Source organism: Schistocerca nitens, chromosome 2, assembly GCF_023898315.1.
Source record: "Schistocerca nitens isolate TAMUIC-IGC-003100 chromosome 2, iqSchNite1.1, whole genome shotgun sequence".
In the NCBI taxonomy this organism is placed as follows: Eukaryota; Metazoa; Arthropoda; class Insecta; order Orthoptera; family Acrididae; genus Schistocerca; species Schistocerca nitens.
The window spans coordinates 721633149-721652825 of NC_064615.1; the positions used below are offsets into that span (position 1 = coordinate 721633149).

At 43.6% G+C, this 19677-nt stretch overlaps 1 protein-coding gene across 1 annotated transcript in view; it reads right to left on the minus strand.

The window, feature by feature from the left end:
• LOC126235283 (protein phosphatase PHLPP-like protein) overlaps positions 1–19677 on the minus strand; it is a 405833-nt gene that overhangs the window by 364535 nt on the left and 21621 nt on the right. Inside the window, exon 2 of the mRNA XM_049944008.1 lies at positions 16733–16947. Within this exon, the coding sequence (XP_049799965.1) occupies positions 16733–16947 (215 nt within the window). The remainder of the gene's footprint in view (positions 1–16732; positions 16948–19677) is intronic.

A 19677-nucleotide genomic window follows, 5' to 3' on the forward strand; every position in this document is an offset into this window, starting at 1 on the left:
ACGCGGATTTCTAAATTGTTAATGGAGACTAGTGATACTATTTGTCGGTTAAGTTACTTCCCCGATCTTGTAGTTTTTTAGATCATTTACCCAGTAACTAACGGTGTGTTGCCTAGTTTTATTGATCAGGTTATTTCACAAGGGGGTACCTTGAATGATCCGCGTGGTAGGATTGCTCACTAAGGTTTATCAGAGAGGCTGAGAAATGAATCAATTAACAAACATTATTTTCGGGTACATGGCCAAGAAGAGCCCCTTGTCAGTTATATTCAGAATATTAGAGGGGCCCAATTAGCATTCTTTGTGGAGGTAACCGAAAATCGGGTCGTTGATAGTGTACTTGAACGTATGCGGCCTGAAGTCCGTTCGCGGCTGGTGTTTGCTAATAAACCTGCTGATTTCAGTGACTTGGAAAAACATTTGTTGAAACGTCATTGCAACACCAACCACAAAAAGGTGCGATGTACTTTTTTTCTGATAAACGACGTTGAGTGCTAGCTGAACTGAAGGGAAAAAAATGAGTTGAGTGGAAACAGAGTGGCGGCAAAATATTTAATTGTTGACATCACAAATTACTTGAATTCTTTAAGTGTCTTAATGCAAGGGGAGAAAAATTTCGTAACAGATGTGACGGACAAGGTTGACAATATCAAAAATGGTTGAAATGGCTCCAAGCACTATGGACTTAACATCTGAGGTCAACAGTTCCCTAGACTTAGAACTACTTAAATCTAACTAACCTAAGGACAACACACATATCCATGCCCGAGACAGGGTTCGAACCTGCGACCGTAGAAGAAGCGCGGTTCCGGACGGAAGCGCCTAGAACCGCTCGGCCACACCGCCGGCCTGACAGTATCAAACAAAACTTAATTCTGTGGAAAAATTAGCTTTCAATTCATGACCTAAGACATTTCCCATAACTCAAGGCAGTCATTGTGGACTAGATGACTTAAGATGGCTTTCGAATTATTTGTCAGACCATATTAGCTTTTCGTTGCAAATGTACCTGATTACTTCCGACTTGAAGTGATAGATTACAGTGTGGCACTTAGCTCAACACCTGTTTGTCCAGTCTAGGAATTTACTAGACTTTTATAAAATGTTACGCCAAGAGGAATACCCTCGATTGCAGGGACAAGCTGCTAAATGTGTTTCAGTGTTTGGTTCAAAAATGTGTGTGAGCGTTTTTGCCCCTCATTAAAATTAACGAATTTCTGCAAACATTCGAGTTTTACAGATTATAATCTGCTTAGCTCCTTGTGTTCGATTTCACGAACGATAGTTCCAGAACTACTACATATTCTAAAATCGAAATGTGTTTCAGTTTATAAACATAACAACGTACTTTTAAATGCCTATGTGTAATGCTTTTTGTAGTGCTGGCCACGGTATTAACATTAATCGAGTAATAAAAGTAATTTGTTGACAGAAAAATAAACAAGTTGAAAATAGGTACACATGATAAACACCTGCTTATAAAAGTATACTGCAATGTTTATGTTTTAGAAGTAGCTGCTCTGTGTTGCAAACATGTCCCTTAAGTTTCCTGCTTCAGGATATAGCCGCGCCTCTCACAGCTGCTCGGAACAGCGCAGTGGTGTAGGAAGCCAGATCGCTGGGTAGAGTCAACCGCACTCCTGGAGTGCAAATGTTGGCCAGGCCTGCTGTATTGCAACAACTTACAGGCCTAAGATGTAAGCTGCTCGAATTTGGTGAAACGGCCTTGGAACTTTGTCTGATATTTGTGTCTACAGAATTCATGTGCAAAGGGGGGTTCGTGTTCCTTTATCATAGGCCCTAAATTCATCGACAAAGTGGGATTAGTGAGCTGTAGTCATCAAAGCTTGTTGGGATGATTTGTTGATCACTTTACTGCGTAGACTTCACATTCTTTAGGTATGAATTACCCCAGATTTTATTTAAAGTCTTTACGAGTTCCAAGTTTTCTAACTTATATTGCTAGCTGTTTATGCCACAGTTATTCGGTGTGGGATGTCTAGTTCCTGCATATCGGTTTTGAGCCCTGTTGGTAAATATGAATGTTATTTGTGCTGGTTAAGTGTTATTTATTTTGTACTGAGGATTAATGTAAATATAATTTTACTACCTGCTGTTTTAATTTGAGCTTTGTTGGTGTTGTTGTTTGAATTTTGTTTATACATCCTTTTATAACAGCAGCCACAGTTGTCACAGGTTAAAACCTAGCTCTGTACAATGGTACATTCTCTCTTGGCTGAGATTTTCATCCCACATAATTCCATGTTTCGCTATTTGTTTCTAATCTCAGGCACTTTAATCAAACAAGCGCTAGCTGTTTGTCAAGATTCAAAAAACGCTCTTCTGAGTTATGTAATAGTTATACTTAAATTGTTTTTATAGTTGCTTTTTGCCTGTTGTGATCTGTTGTGCTTACAGATGTTAACTGATGTGTTAATTAAATATTTATTGATGGTTGGTGTGTTGTTTTGGAACATTTGTTGAATGAAATTTTTTCAGCTTGTTTCAGTAGTACCAGAATTCACGGGGTTCCTTACCGAATCTGTTTTGAGACAGAACCACCAGAGATGGAACTATATGCAATGTCACAATTTGATATGTCAGATTAGTACTGAGCAAACTTGAAATACTAAATGCTTGTTATTGATTTTCTTAAATTGTTATAAAATTGAATTTTTCAAATCTCATATGAAAAAAAACATAATAATTTGCACTACTTGCTACATAAAATCCGTTTATTTTTCCTAAAGTGTTACGTTTTCTGTGGCATGACATTGGTTGTGTCTCTTGGCCAGACATAATTAGTCTTATTACATAAGTGGATTAGCTTAATTTAATGACTTATTAATTAACTGTCAGCCAGGTTGCAATTACTAAGGAGCTCAGAATTTTCCAAGCAACCAGAATCTGTGATTGAAATTTAGAAATTAGTTTTATTTGGCTTCCTGTGTTTGTGATGAGGATTGGACAGTCACTGTGGCCTCGCCTTGTGCCTTCTATGCCTTCAAAAAGTCTCTGTGTACAAGTACCATAAATAATTTTTAATGGTGTAATGGTATATGTATAACATTTTATTGTGACTTAAGTAAATATGTTGCTTACATAAAAGCAAGTATTTGCGAAGGAAATGTTAAAAATCGTAAGAGGTGGGGGTATACTTAGTAAATGCCAGGTGGCATAGGATGATATCTGCTGGCTGGATAACATCATGATGACGGATTGTGAAATCAGACATTGGATATTAAGACATATCCAGGAGCAGATATAGACTAAGATAATGTTTTAGTAATGGTGAAATGTAGGCTGTATGTTAAGAGAGTTGCCAGAAGGAATCAACGAACAAGGAAGTATAACATTGTTGTTTACGTACATTTGAAGCTTTCTGTGGATGTATCACAGTAGGCAGTTCAGCTTAAAATGAGTACACATCGTTAACAAGGGTAATCAAAGAAGATCAACATACAACTATAACTATAAGAAAGGTAACAGCGTTGCGCCAACTGTGGCCAAGGCCATGCGGCCAACTACGGGGGCTGCGACGTGTACAAGGAGGCGCAGAGGCGCAAAAATCAACAGTCGAAGCCACCCAACGTCATAACACGTCCAAGGCCCGCACCAAACCCTGTCAGGAACGGAGTGTCGTTCGCCATGGCTACACGCCCTGGAGGAGAGGAGCAGGCCGCGGAACCTCTGCGCCCAGCACACGCACCTAACACAACCGCTGCGACAAAAACACAGTCGTCTCAGCCAACACACAACACTACAACCACACCGGTACCAACACCAGCCCCCAAAAACAACACAACCCCACCCCCTGAAACCACTGCCTGCGAACCTACACACGACACACAGGAAGACACACTCACACAAGGAACCCCAGAAGCAAAAACCCAGAGAAGGCGTAGGCGACCACGCGGAAACAGGAGAGGGAACACACGTGCACCACAACAAAGTACCCAGCGACAACAAAACACTGACACACAGACACACAGTCAGCAAGCCAGCGACACCAGCACACGCACTACTCCACCCCCCACCACGTCTGACACACAGGCACCTCAAAATGTTCCATATAACAACAACACAAGCGCCAGCCCACACATAACGCCAACACCCGCACCAGCGGCCGCCAACACCACAACCGAGGCACAGGCCGACACACACAACACCAACACAACACTTGAGGGTTTATTGGAAACAATATTCCCCCATCACGCGACCGCTCAGATCTTTAACAAGTTCGCGGCGGCCGTCACCACACTCATCGCACAGCTCTTGACTGCTCAACCTGGGCAGTACTGGGCCGCCATACAAACAGCGCTCACCACACTGTTTACACCAATACATGGATAACACGCCACACCCCGCCCTCATCGCAAACAACCAGAAACTGACACAGATCCTGTTCTGGAATGCAGACTGGATCAACAACAAAAGGGCGGAATTTGCCGCGCTCATGGAGCGTAAGCGTATCCTTATCACACTACTGAGCGAAACTAAGCTCAAACCACGCAACCAACTAAACTTCACCGGCTACTGCGTCTATCGTACCGACCGACCAGACGGCTCCGGCCACGGCGGAACAGCCATCATCATACACAAAGACATAGAACACACAAACATAGTGCTCCCTGAACATGAAAAACTAGAGGCAACCGCCGTCAGGGTCATGTTCAACGGAGCCTACACTACACTGGTGTCAGTATACAACAGCCCTAAAAACATTTAAACACGCGACATCACCACAATACTCAACATATCACCGAGCGTAATAGCCGCTGGAGATCTTAACGCAAAACACCCGGACTGGAACTCAAGAATACGAAACTCCAACGGCAAGAAACTATACGAACACGCACTAGGACGAAACTACATCACACTAGCGCCGACCGAACCGACGCACATTCCCTATCGGAGGGGACACAGGCCAGACGTGTTAGACATGGCCCTCATCAAGGGCATAACAACGACACTCAACGTTGCCGTTGAAAACGATCTGCCCTCAAATCGCCAACCCGTTATACTGTACATTGAAGAAACACTGCAGCACATGGAACAACGCAGGATGTTAGACTACAGGCGCGCGAATTGGACCCAGTTCAAGGAAACGCCTGACAGTCGCATCCCACCCACCCACGCGATTAACGAGACAGCCCAAATTGACGAGGCAGTTGAAACCCTCACCGGCGCCGTCCAGGACGCAATAGCCGACACCATACCAATCCGCACGCCACAACAACACAGTGCTGCCCTGCCCCAGGAAATCCTGGGCCTAATCTCAATGAGGAACCGCCTCAGGAGACATTGGCAGCGTACCAGGCGCCAGCACTTCAAACAGCACATTAACAGGCTCCAGGGTATAATCCGGGAAAAAATACAAACATTTAAGACACAACAGTGGGACCAGAAACTCGAAGGGCTGGACACAACGCGACCTGGCGTGTGGCAGCTAGCCCGACACTTCACCAGGGAGAAACTGTACACCCCCACGTTACAAGGGCCTGACGGACCAGCATATTCTGCGGAAGAAAAAGCGGAACTGATGGCCCTCACACTCGCAGCGTCATTCACACCGAACCTGGATCCCTCAGACCCAGCGTTCACACTTGCTACGGACCAGGAGGTCACACGCATCTTGGCCCAACCAGCGCGCAACATCATCCGACAAGCCAGTACAGCTGAAGTCAAATGGGCCATCATGCGTGCCACCGCTAGGAAGGCCCCTGGTCACGATGGCATTCCTTCACGGACAAAGCAGTAGACTACCTAACACTACCTAACACACATCACGAATGCCATACTCAAGCACCAACACTTCCCCGCCTTATGGAAGACGGCCAAGGTCCTGATGTTCAGGAAGCCGGGGAAAGACCACTCCCTCCCACAAAATTACCGACCCATCAGTCTGCTGAGCGCGCTCAGCAAGATCGTTGAGAAGGTAATATTAAAACGACTCACCAGGCACTGTATCACAAACGACACCCTGAGACCGGAGCAATTCGGCTTCAGAAATCACCACTCAACAACACAACAACTCCTCCGCGTCGTTGAATACATAACACACGGATACAACACAAACAAAGCAACTGGGGCGGTGTTCCTGGACATCGAAAGGGCTTTCGGTCGTCTATGGCACAACGGCCTAATACGCAAACTTAGCGACGCAGGGTTCCCCGACGGGCTCGTGCGTCTCATACACTCATATCTCACGTACAGGAGTTTCAACACCGACGTGCAGGGCAAACAATCGACACGACATGGTATACAGGCAGGAGTACCCCAAGGAAGTATCCTAGGGCCCTTACTGTTTAACCTCTACATTAACGACCTCCCAGCTACACACAACACGACGGTAGCAATCTACGCGGATGACACCGCCATCCTTGCGCAAGATTGGAAGCCGTCTAACATTAACTCATGACTACAGACTGCACTCAGAAGGGCGGAGCCTTGGCTGGTGAAATGGCGTGTTAGAGTAAACATCGACAAGTGCGAGGCCGTTCTGTTCACTAGAAGACCGAAGCAACTGCGCAAACATCAGCACTGCAACCCAATAACACTACACACACGCCCAATACGTTTCCGCAAGAAGGTCAAATATCTCGGTGTCTGGCTGGACAGGAAACTACTCTGGGGGGACCACATTCAACACGTGACCAACAAAGCTAACGCGAGGCTCAAACAACTCTACCCTATGCTTAACAGGCGTAGCACACTGAACAAGAGGGTGTCTAGGTCCATGTACATGACACTTATTCGACCCCTGATGACGTACGCAGCCCCTGTCTGGGGATATGCTGCGCCAACTCGCCTGCGCCGTCTGCAGCTCATACAGAACGAAGTACTCAAAATCATAAGCAAAGCTCCGCGCTACACACGCATCGCGGACCTTCACCGGGAATAACGGCTAGATACTATCTTGCAGGTATTCCAAAAACTCTCCACACGACTGTACAATAACACGAGACACTCGCGCAACCCGTTTATCCTTTCTCTGGGTAACTACGACCACAACCGTAGATGGAAGCATAACAGACCAAAGACATTACTGGCTAGGAACTAAACATCTATGGTGCATAAAACGCTAACATGACAGTACTGGCGAGCCCCTGCAACACAGTTATTACTGGAAACCCCAGATGTTCGACCAGCCGAAAAACAGGCAACCGCAGGGAAACCGTACTGTACACAGCACGCAAACCAGCCACACGCACCCCCTACACCGTCTGTGAGCCGATCAATGACCGATCGCCCACTAATCTACAACGACCTTGAACTGTTGCAGGGACGCAGCAACTGCAGCAAGCGCCGCAACAAGCTCCAACAACGAAAAAGGTAACGATGCACGATACCTCGAACTAACATAGCCACACCTTGCATGCACTGTCGCAGATAGCAAGCCGCTACTGCCCTTACTACCCGTCCTACTGTCGCAGAGGTTTTTTTCGCTTGGCTCTTGCCTTGGCACTTTGTTTCCTCTGCCCTTACAACCGCTACCCTTCGATCGCTTTCGTTCACTCTCTATCTCCTGATGGACCATGTTAATGAGTAATCTTACCCAGACGCATGGACAACATCACAGCCCGCATCCTGTGACTCCTGATTCAAAAACTAACATGTTATACGGAGGTGACAGTAGAACTTTTGGTTTGGTCACCACGTTGGTGTGGGCGTGGAGGGGCCCCATCCTTTATGAAGCGAAGATATGTCGTATAACAGGAGAAAAATTTCAATTGATCAACGAAACAAGGAAATAAAAAAAATATAAGAAATGAAAGGATGTAGCAATATAAATCAAGTTGGAATGAATTCAACAGGAACGATAAAGAAGCCAAACTGAAATGGCCGTAGGAAAAATGTAATTGAATAGAAAGGAAATTGTCGTTGGGGAACAGAGTGCAACGAAAAGCAAAAATGTAAATAAAAAATTAATAGAATTTAAACCAAAGGTGTCAACATGAAAAGTGCAAATGGAAGTGCACAGTCAGACGGAGAGGAAAGAGTAGATAACTGAAAATATTGCATTGTGGACCTCTATGAATGAAGCTTTTTAAAAACGTAGTTGTAAATATGAAGGACTTATTGGATCCACTATTAGTGTCAGAATTTAGCAGAGTTAGAAAGAGGTGCAATCAAACATGGCAGATGGAACACATACACTCCTGGAAATTGAAATAAGAACACCGTGAATTCATTGTCCCAGGAAGGGGAAACTTTATTGACACATTCCTGGGGTCAGATACATCACATGATCACACTGACAGAACCACAGGCACATAGACACAGGCAACAGAGCATGCACAATGTCGGCACTAGTACAGTGTATATCCACCTTTCGCAGCAATGCAGGCTGCTATTCTCCCATGGAGACGATCGTAGAGATGCTGGATGTAGTCCTGTGGAACGGCTTGCCATGCCATTTCCACCTGGCGCCTCAGTTGGACCAGCGTTCGTGCTGGACGTGCAGACCGCGTGAGACGACGCTTCATCCAGTCCCAAACATGCTCAATGGGGGACAGATCCGGAGATCTTGCTGGCCAGGGTAGTTGACTTACACCTTCTAGAGCACGTTGGGTGGCACGGGATACATGCGGACGTGCATTGTCCTGTTGGAACAGCAAGTTCCCTTGCCGGTCTAGGAATGGTAGAACGATAGGTTCGATGACGGTTTGGATGTACCGTGCACTATTCAGTGTCCCCTCGACGATCACCAGTGGTGTACGGCCAGTGTAGGAGATCGCTCCCCACACCATGATGCCGGGTGTTGGCCCTGTGTGCCTCGGTCGTATGCAGTCCTGATTGTGGCGCTCACCTGCACGGCGCCAAACACGCATACGACCATCATTGGCACCAAGGCAGAAGCGACTCTCATCGCTGAAGACGACACGTCTCCATTCGTCCCTCCATTCACGCCTGTCGCGACACCACTGGAGGCGGGCTGCACGATGTTGGGGCGTGAGCGGAAGACGGCCTAACGGTGTGCGGGACCGTAGCCCAGCTTCATGGAGACGGTTGCGAATGGTCCTCGCCGATACCCCAGGAGCAACAGTGTCCCTAATTTGCTGGGAAGTGGCGGTGCGGTCCCCTACGGCACTGCGTAGGATCCTACGGTCTTGGCGTGCATCCGTGCGTCGCTGCGGTCCGGTCCCAGGTCGACGGGCACGTGCACCTTCCGCCGACCACTGGCGACAACATCGATGTACTGTGGAGACCTCACGCCCCACGTGTTGAGCAATTCGGCGGTACGTCCACCCGGCCTCCCGCATGCCCACTATACGCCCTCGCTCAAAGTCCGTCAACTGCACATACGGTTCACGTCCACGCTGTCGCGGCATGCTACCAGAGTTAAAGACTGCGATGGAGCTCCGTATGTCACGGCAAACTGGCTGACACTGACGGCGGCGGTGCACAAATGCTGCGCAGCTAGCGCCATTCGACGGCCAACACCGCAGTTCCTGGTGTGTCCGCTGTGCCGTGCGTGTGATCATTGCTTGTACAGCCCTCTCGCAGTGTCCGGAGCAAGTATGGTGGGTCTGACACACCGGTGTCAATGTGTTCTTTTTTCCATTTCCAGGAGTGTATTTACTACAGTACTGTGTAAAGATTTGAAATAAACTATATATATATATATATATATGTATATATATATTATTTTCAATGTAATATATAGACATACGCACAGCACGTTTAGGTAATAGTTATGAGAAACCTCAAGAAGCTATTGACTGATTTACTACAAATTTACACGTTACTCCAATAAAGGTTCTGATGGATATTGAACACACCTCCTTTTGCCCCTCTCCTTGTCCACCTCTTCCTCCATCTATCTGTCCACCTCATCCTCCTACATCTACTATCTATCCCCTCCACCACACTCCTCTCTCTCTCTTCATCTCCTGCTCCACCTCTCTTTGTTGATTTCCTCCACATCCTCAAATGAAGAGACCTACTCAATTGAACTAGTTATAAAGGATGATTATGAAGGTGGAGGAGGGGGAACTCGAATCTTATTGGTCCATGAAGTTTCCCGCAATTTTATTGTGTTCCCATTTGAGACGGTACATCCTGAAAATCGCTAGGAAATACAATAACAACATATATATATGTATATATATATTATTTTCAATGTAATATATAGATATACGCACAGCACGTTTAGGTAATAGTTATGAGAAACCTCAAGAAGCTATTGACTGATTTACTACAAATTTACACGTTACTCCAATAAAGGTTCTGATGGATATTGAACACACCTCCTTTTGCCCCTCTCCTTGTCCACCTCTTCCTCCATCTATCTGTCCACCTCATCCTCCTACATCTACTATCTATCCCCTCCACCACAATCCTCTCTCTCTCTTCATCTCCTGCTCCACCTCTCTTTGTTGATTTCCTCCACATCCTCAAATGAAGAGACCTACTCAATTGAACTAGTTATAAAGGATGATTATGAAGGTGGAGGAGGGGGAACTCGAATCTTATTGGTCCATGAAGTTTCCCGCAATTTTATTGTGTTCCCATTTGAGACGGTACATCCTGAAAATCGCTAGGAAATACAATAACAACAGTGATGGCTGTACTCATGCATCTTGATATTAATGGTAGAAACTCGATCGGCAAATGTTATGATAGCCTAGAGAGCGTGTTTCGACAGCTGAAGGGGGTGGTATGCCTAGCTGGACGACGTTTGCGGCTTTGTAAATAGGTGGTGGCACGTTTGACGTATTGTGATTGGCAGACCTGAAAGTATAAGTCCTGTGTGTAGGTCACTTGGCCAGACACAGGCCATGTGGTGAGCAAAACACGACCATTTGAATTGACTGGGGAGATTAGCTGCCATGCCCGAAGTGACTGAATGAAGAAAATAAGGGAAACTCTAGATACAAACTAAACCAAACTAGTGACAGAGAAGCTAGTCACATGGCCCTAAAAACAAAAATTAGGCAAATGCATAAGCAAAGACAGGTCCTCACTATGAGGATAGTTTTCAAGTTATTTAATGTTAAATGTTTTGATATAAAATGATCTTTAAAAATTAGTAACTCAATAACGCATTCAGCAATTCATACAAACATAGTGCCAATGGATAGATCTTAGTGGGTGCTATAGAACTGTTATGGTAGAACTTTTGTGAATGTTATGTGTTTTAAATTACAGGTCAGAATATATATTTTCTGCATAAAAAATGAATTATCTCTTAAATAAAGCATGAAATAGAGAAAGTATTGGCAATATTAATGAATAGATGTAAATAATGATGTATGAATAATTAGTTTAATTGTTTAATATTTATTAGTGATATAACGCCAGAAATAGAGTCCATATGAACAAAAACACTATTTGTAACAAGACTCTTAAAGCTACACAAAAGCTACGAGCAGCACTGAAAACCTGATAAAACGTGCGTCCTGTTCATGCCTAATATGTATATATAACATTACTTTTATGGTTTACGTATGCTTCTGGAAATCGGAAATGTGTGTGCTTGATTCACCTCAGTGCAAGACTATACGTAATGGTGGCCAGTTTCGCATGGGGGACTTGACATTCAGCAGGAAGCGGGAGCAGATAGGATGCATGTGCAGCTGGACATCGCCCGGTATGTGTAACAGAAATATTTTCAAGTATTCACTCGTGGACTCATAAAAATTTCATGTGCGACGATTGCGACAATACTGCAATAGTTTTAATTTGTACTGACTTAGAAAAATTAGCGTTGCGTGAACTGTTTGGTTGGGACTTGTAATATTTTGCATGTTACGGTCGCAAAGACTTTGAAACATGTTCAGTGTGAACTCTGTATAATTTCGAGTTAGGCAACTTAATCTAAACTTTAATAACTGTTCTCGAATTAAACTTGATAGTGCTTAACGCTTAGAATTTCGTTAATTCGCGAACACAGCATTCAGCATAGACGAATGCTGAATCAATTTTAAACAATTTTCGTGGATTTTCAAAAGGTTCCCCCATGAACCATGGACCTTGGTGGAGAGGCTTGCGTGCCTCAGCGATACAGATGGCCGTACCGTAGGTGCAACCACAACGGAGGGGTATCTGTTGAGAGACCAGACAAACGTGTTGTTCCTGAAGAGGGGCAGCAGCCTTTTCACTAGTTGCAAGGGCAACAGTCTGGATGATTGACTGATCTGGCCTTGTAACACTAACCAAAACGGCCTTGCTGTGCTGGTACTGCAAACAGCTGAAAGCAAGGGGAAACTACAGCCGTAATTTTTCCCAAAGGCATGCAGCTTTACTGTATGGTTAAATAATGATGGCGTCCTCTTGGGTAAAATATTCCGGAGGTAAAATAGTCCCCCATTCGGATCTCCGGGCGGGGACTACTCAAGAGGACGTCGTTATCAGGAGAGAGAAAACTGGCGTTCTACGGATCGGAGCGTGGAATGTCAGATCCTCTAATCGGGCAGGTAGGTTAGAAAATTTAAAAAAGGGAAATGGATATTTAAAGTTACATATAGTGGGAATTAGTGAAGTTCGGTGGCAGGAGGAACAAGACTTTTGGTTAGGTGAATACAGGGTTATAAATACAAAATCAAATAGGGGTAATGCAGGAGTAGGTTTCATAATGAAAAAAAAAAAAATAGGAGTGCGGGTAAGCTACTACAAACAGCATACTGAACGCATTATTGTGGCCAAGATAGACACGAAGCCCACGCCTACTACAGTAGTACAAGTTTATATGCCAACTATCTCTGCAGATGACGAAGAAATTGATGAAATGTATGCTAAGATAAAAGAAATTATTCAGGTAGTGAAGGGAGACGAAAATTTAATAGTCATGGGTGACTGGGATTCGAGAGTAGGAAAAGGGAGAGAAGGAAACGTAGTAGGTGAATATGGATTGGGGGTAAGAAATGAAAGAGGAAGCCGCCTGGTAGAATTTTGCACAGAGCATAACTTAATCATAGCTAACACTTGGTTCAAGAATCATAAAAGAAGGTTGTATACTTGGAAGAATCCTGGAGATACTAAAAGGTATCAAATAGATTATATAATGGTAAGACAGAGATTTAGGAACCAGGTTTTAAATTGTAAGACATTTCCTGGGGCAGATATGGATTCTGACCACAATCTATTGGTTATGAACTGTAGATTAAAACTAGAGAAACTGCAAAAAGGTGGGAATTTAAGGAGATGGGACCTGGATAAACTGACTAAACCAGAGGTTGTACAGAGTTTCAGGGAGAGCATCAGGGAACAATTGACAGGAATGGGGGAAAGAAATACAGTAGAAGAAGAATGGGTAGCTCCGAGGGATGAAGTAGTGAAGGCAGCAGAGGATCAAGTAGGTAAAAAGACGAGGAGACGAGGACTGGTAGAAATCCTTGGGTAACAGAAGAAATATTGAATTTAATTGATGAAAGGAGAAAATACAAAAATGCAGTAAATGAAGCAGACAAAAAGTAATACAAACGTTTCAAAAATGAGATCGACAGGAAGTGCAAAATGGCTGAGCAGGGATGGCTAGAAGACAAATGTAAGGATGCAGAGGCTTATCTCACTAGAGGTAAGATAGATACTGCCTACAGGAAAATTAAAGAGACCTTTGGAGAAAAGAGAACCACTTGTATGAATATCAAGAGCTCAGATGGAAACCCAGTTCTAAGCAAAGAAGGGAAAGCAGAAAGGTGGAAGGAGTATATAGAGGGTCTATACAAGGGCGATGTACTTGAGGACAATATTATGGAAATGGAAGAGGATATAGATGAAGATGAAATGGGAGATACGATACTGCGTGAAGAGTTTGACAGAGCACTGAAAGACCTGAGTCGAAACAAGGCCCCGGGAGTAGACAACATTCCATTAGAACTACTGACGGCCTTGGGAGAGCCAGTCATGACAAAACTCTACCATCTGGTGAGCAAGATGTATGAGACAGGCGAAATTCCCTCAGACTCCAAGAAGACTATAATAATTCCAATCCCAAAGAAAGCAGGTGTTGACAGATGTGAAAATTACCGAACTATCAGTTTAAAAAGTCACGAATGCAAAACACTAACGCGAATTCTTTACAGACAAATTCAAAAACTGTTAGAAGCCGACCTCGGGGAAGATCAGTTTGGATTCCGTAGAAATGTTGGAACACGTGAGGCAATACTGACCCTACGACTTATCTTAGAAGAAAGATTAAGGAAAGGCAAACCTACGATTCTAGCATTTGTAGACTTAGAGAAAGCTTTTGACAATGTTGACTAGAATTATCTCTTTCAAATTCTGAAGGTGGCAGGGGTAAAATACAGGGAGCGAATGACTATTTACGATTTGTACAGAAACCAGATGGCAGTTGTAAGAGTCGAGGGGCACAAAAGAGAAGCCGCGGGTGGGAATGGAGTGAGACAGGGTTGTAGCCTCTCTGCAATGTTATTCAATCTGTATATTGAGCAGGCAGTAAAGGAAACAAAAGAAAAATTCGCAGTAGGTATTAAAATCCATGGAGAAGAAATAAAAACTTTGAGGTTCGCCGATGACATTGTAATTCTGTCAGAGACAGCTAAGGACTTGGAAGAGCAGTTGAACGGAATGGACAGTGTCTTGAAAGGAGGGTATTAGATGAACATCAACAAAAGCAAAACGAGGGTAATGGAATGTAGTCGAATTAAGTCGGGTGATGCTGAGGGAATTAGATTAGGAAATGAGACACTTAAAGTAGTAAAGGAGTTTTGCTATTTGGGGAGCAAAATAACTGATGATGGTGGAAGTAGAGAGGATATAAAATGTAGACTGGCAATGGCAAGGAAAGCGTTTCTGAAGAAGAGAAATTTGTTAACATCGGGTATAGATTTAAGTGTCAGGTAGTCGTTTCTGAAAGTATTTGTATGGAGTGTAGCCATGTATGGAAGTGATACATGGACGATAAATAGTTTGGACAAGAACAATGCTGAAGATTAGATGGGTAGATCACATAACTAATAAGGAGGTATTGAATAGAATTGGGGAGAAGTTTGTGGCACAACTGGACAAGAAGAAGGGACCGGTTGGTAGGACATGTTCTGACGCATCAAGGGATCACAAATTTAGCATTGGAGGGCAGTGTGGAGGGTAAAAATCGTAGAGGGAGACCAAGAGATGAATACGCTAAGCAGATTCAGAAGTATGTAGGTTGCAGTAAGTACTGGGAGAATAAGAAGCTTGCACAGAATAGAGTAGCATGGAGACCTGCATCAAACCAGTCTCAGGACTTAAGACCACAACAACAAGCGAACATGCGATGCTGGTAATCTTACCTAGGTTCTAGAACTGACAAAAATTATTTTATTCGTAAATGTATATTCTTTTTTTTTTCATTAATCTCAGTCTGTGAAAAGATTAAATCGTTATGAGAAGTGAACGTTATTTCACCGCAAATTCCTGCCTAGACATTTATTAAATTTGTGACTGATTTTATCTAGGGTGAATGGGGACGGATGAATTGTTTGGCCCCTGGACAGCGTCTTAGCTCTGAAATCCTACCACGCACTACGAGGACCTGTGAAAGTGCTTTTCTTGATTCATTTAATTTTTGTTTGTGCTGATGTATGTCGATCTTTGGTGAAATCAACAGTGATTAACTTTGCTGCTAGACAAGTATTGATACGGAAGAAATCAATTAGAAGAGCAGTGTGAACATTTATTATCATTTTTCATTCCCTAAAATACCCTGTGTTGTCGCATATTGGTTCACAGTTTGTGTCATGTGACAAGTATCATGTTATGTCATGACCTAGTACAGTTGTGTTAGGTGCCTGGGTAGGGCAGGCATTCCTCTGGATGACCTTGAATATAACTTGCACAATTTTCTAAGATGTGGGGGCCTCTCATGGGTGACGATGATCAATTCACAGTGGTTCATGGATAAGCTGGCAGCGGAATAATAAAATCGTTATCTCATCCAGAATCGGCTTTGCTATCCTACTGTCCCCTTAAATCACATCCCTTTTATTCCTATTATCTTGAGATGCATGTCCTTTTATGTCTAAAACATACGCTGCTATACTTCAGTTTTCACATGTTACTCAAAAACATTCAGATCGGAATAGGCTGTAAGTATTTTAATCATTTGATATACAGTTTTTCTGCTAAAACCAATAGCAAGAAAGAAAATACTGTGGTGTGCTCTGCTGTAAAAATGTGTCATTTTGTTTTCGTTCTCATTGTCTTTTCTTAGCTATGATAGACAGGCATTTTAAACCAGTAGGCAAATTGTTCCGCCCTCGTTTTCCTCCTTGCAGTCAGCTTTCAGAAAACACAGGAAAGTTGAGTATTACTACGGTTCCTGAATTTGTAACAACAATAACAAAGGTGAAGGTTACAGAGAGGGAAGTCGTGGTTGACAGGGGGAGGGATAAAAGGGACAGATGGATTGGGGGGGGGGGGGGGGGAAGAGATGATGGAGAGAGAGATTTGGGAGAAAGAGATTAGGACGTATATTCAATTCCCATACATATTTAACGCTTGTGAAGCATTTTCGTGTTCGCTAGTACCATATAATCACATGGAATGCTCTTTTTGATAGACGATATTGAGAAAATCGTGCCCACAGACTACTGAAATCCAGAGACAGCAATGAATTTTTCATAGATTCCTAACTGAGTTACAGGAACAAAGAAAGTAGATGCTGACTATGTATGGATGAAGTTAAAACTTCAAAAGGAAATACTGACTCAAGTTCAGACGCTGATATTGTTAGAGGTACCTTTCTTGGAGTGCACACCATCTAGAGACTGTAGAGTCAACTCACCTGTTCCAGCCATTCCCGCCAGAGGTCTCTGTCGGCGTGCGTGTCGAAACCGAGGAAGATGTGCCTGATAGTGGCGGTGTTGGTGGCGGCGCTCTCGCGAGCTGCCGCGAGCTGCGGCACTTCCACGCGGAGGACCAGCCGGCCAGCCTTGAGCGGTCGTTCACTCACTGAGCCTCCAGATAGCACCACCTGCTCCGGAGTGCCGTCGTCCGTCGCTGCAATAGGGAGAAAATAAATGTAAACGTGCGTCAGCTTACATGTTTCGAGGAATGATCAAAATATAACTTCAGTACTGGCCGTATCAGATGTTCGAGAGATATTTCCCTGAAGCTATATATAATTTTTTCATTAGTTTTCTCCCATATACACTGAAAATAGAACTTATGCTGCGGCGTGATTTACTTTCTAACACCGTAATTTTTAATGTAATGGTATTTTTTCCAAGTGATGTTCTTGTTATTTTTCTGTTAATTTATCAGGAATCCGTCACGCTGCAGAGGCTTCCCAGATAATTTGCTTGTCATTTGCTGCCACATACAGTGTCATATAATTGGAGGTCCAACTGATCAATACATCTACTTATGACATAACAGGTAATGTTTACGAAAAGTCTGAGCTTGTTATTTTAGCACAGATACTGCTTTTTCGTTAGTGATTTCACTGAAGACCTATTCTGAGGAAATTACCATATAAATGACATACGTATCAAAATCTGAATTACAATTCTTTCCACCCCATAGCTTGTCTGAAACAACAACCGTAGGTAATATTTCGAGGGGAAAGCGGTCTTGATACGTTTCACCCTTCTGGGGCATCATCAGAAAATTTTAATGTTCTGCAAAATATGCATTCGTCACATCCGTGGAGACCGTTGCGTGTTTCTTAAACACACTGAAGTTCGTGTTGTCCTCTGTCAGCACTGCTTTTTCAACTGACCCCAGAAGCGCGAAACATGCCAACAAAAGTATTGTCTCCATTGCAACCAAGACTGTTTCCCTCTCAGAATGTCTAATTTTCTTTAAAAATCAATAACTCCTTTGGCAGTTCACCTTTTATCTTACGTAGTTTCATGTTATGTAACAATGATGCTTGAATGAACACCAAAAACTATTTTGAATGGTACCAATGGAGGTAACACAATGTGGGTTCTCAACTTGCACTACAAAGACAATTTTTTTGGTATTCTTTTCTTGGGTAGAATACAAGGTGATCCTCCATTCACTCCGTTTGCTGCTGGTATAAAATGTAAAACACGTTAATCAGGTGGAGTTTAGTCTTTCTCCTTTAGACAAAAACAAATGAATCTCCATACTTCTTTGGAGTGTGCGAACTGCTTTCGTTTGTGCTCACTTTCATCTATGATATGTATTATAATGTACCGTTTACTTCATATGACTAGATTCAGGGAACAGCATACACAGTTTGCATTTTTTTAAAATTCTTCTTATGTCTTACGTAACGTTGCATCCTCAATTACTGCTGGATTACAGACTTTCGGCCCACATGTCTTAACGTACACTTATTTGCTTACACTAATGTGCATTCATGAATTATTGAGTAAGAAGCACGTAGCTGGTACTGTGTGGTGTCACATTTCAGTCTGACGGCGACGGGGACGTTCTGCGAGTCACTGAAAGCATTGGCGAGCCAACGCGATCCATGGCCGATCAACCGTTGCCTACCACTCACGGAAATTGGTCGAATCTGGGCCTTAGGCTCAAACATCACTCCCGAGAGTCAGCGGACAGGTGTGTTCAATAGTTCTGAAGTTAGACAGCATTTGGGCCAACCAACTGCACTAATGTATGCTGAGTATTCCTCAAAATATTCTGACACCTTTCGAGGGCGTTTTCGTGGAGCATTCTCTCGAGGGTACAGATCGCTGTCGGGAGCTGTAAAGGAGGAGGATCAGGAGTCAACGTCCCGTCTACGATGCGGTCATTAGTGAACTGGCGGGGAATGCGAAAGAGTGCGGACGGAAATTAGAACTTCTCGGAATTCACTTGAAGCGATTTTGCGAAACCACCGGAATTTAAATTTGGATGTCTTGAACCGCCGATCTCCCAGATGCGAGTCCAGTGCCTTACCTCTGCGCCGACTCGCTCGGTTCGACTGCTGTAGTAGAAAAAAAATAAGTGTACATGCTCATTATTTTATTTTATGTTATTTTACTTTATTTTTAACTCATCAGTCTTCTGATTGGTTTGTTGATTTGATGCGGCCTGCCACGAATTCTTCTCCTGTGCCAACTTCTTCAGCTCAGAGTAGCTCTCACATACGACATCCTCGGTTATTTTCTGAATGTATTCCAGTCTCTGTCTTCACCCACAGTTTTATCCACCACAGCTACTTCTTCTTGTCAGTGTTCTCCACATCTAAATCATTTCGACTCTCTTCTTTTCCGGTTTTTTCTCAGTCCAAGACTCATTTCCATACAATTACGTGCTGCAGACGTACATTCTCAGGCGTAAGACGGACGAAGCAAGAAGGGCAAAAAAGTAGACTAGCAAACGCAAAGAGAGCATTCCTGACCAAAAGAAGTCTGCTGATATCAAACAAACGCCTTAATTTTAGGAAGATATTACTAAGAATGCACTCCTGGAACGCATCTTTGTACAGAAATGGATCATGGACTGTGCGAAAACCGGAAAAGAAGGGAATCGAAGCGATTTAGATGCGGTGTTATAGAAGAACGACTGACAAGGTAATAAATGAAGAGGTATGGAGAATCGACGAGGAAAAAAAAATGTGTAAAATGATGACAAGAAGAAGGGATAAGATGTCAGTGCATGCTTTAAGATATCATGAAATAGGTTACACGGTGCTAGAGGAGGCTGTGGCGGGTTTACGCTTACGCTTACGCTTTACAGACGGGCCTCCTTGGCCCGAGGTGTAGGAGTCTAGACTTATTACAGTCATTCCTCCTGTTACTGACGATGCGATGG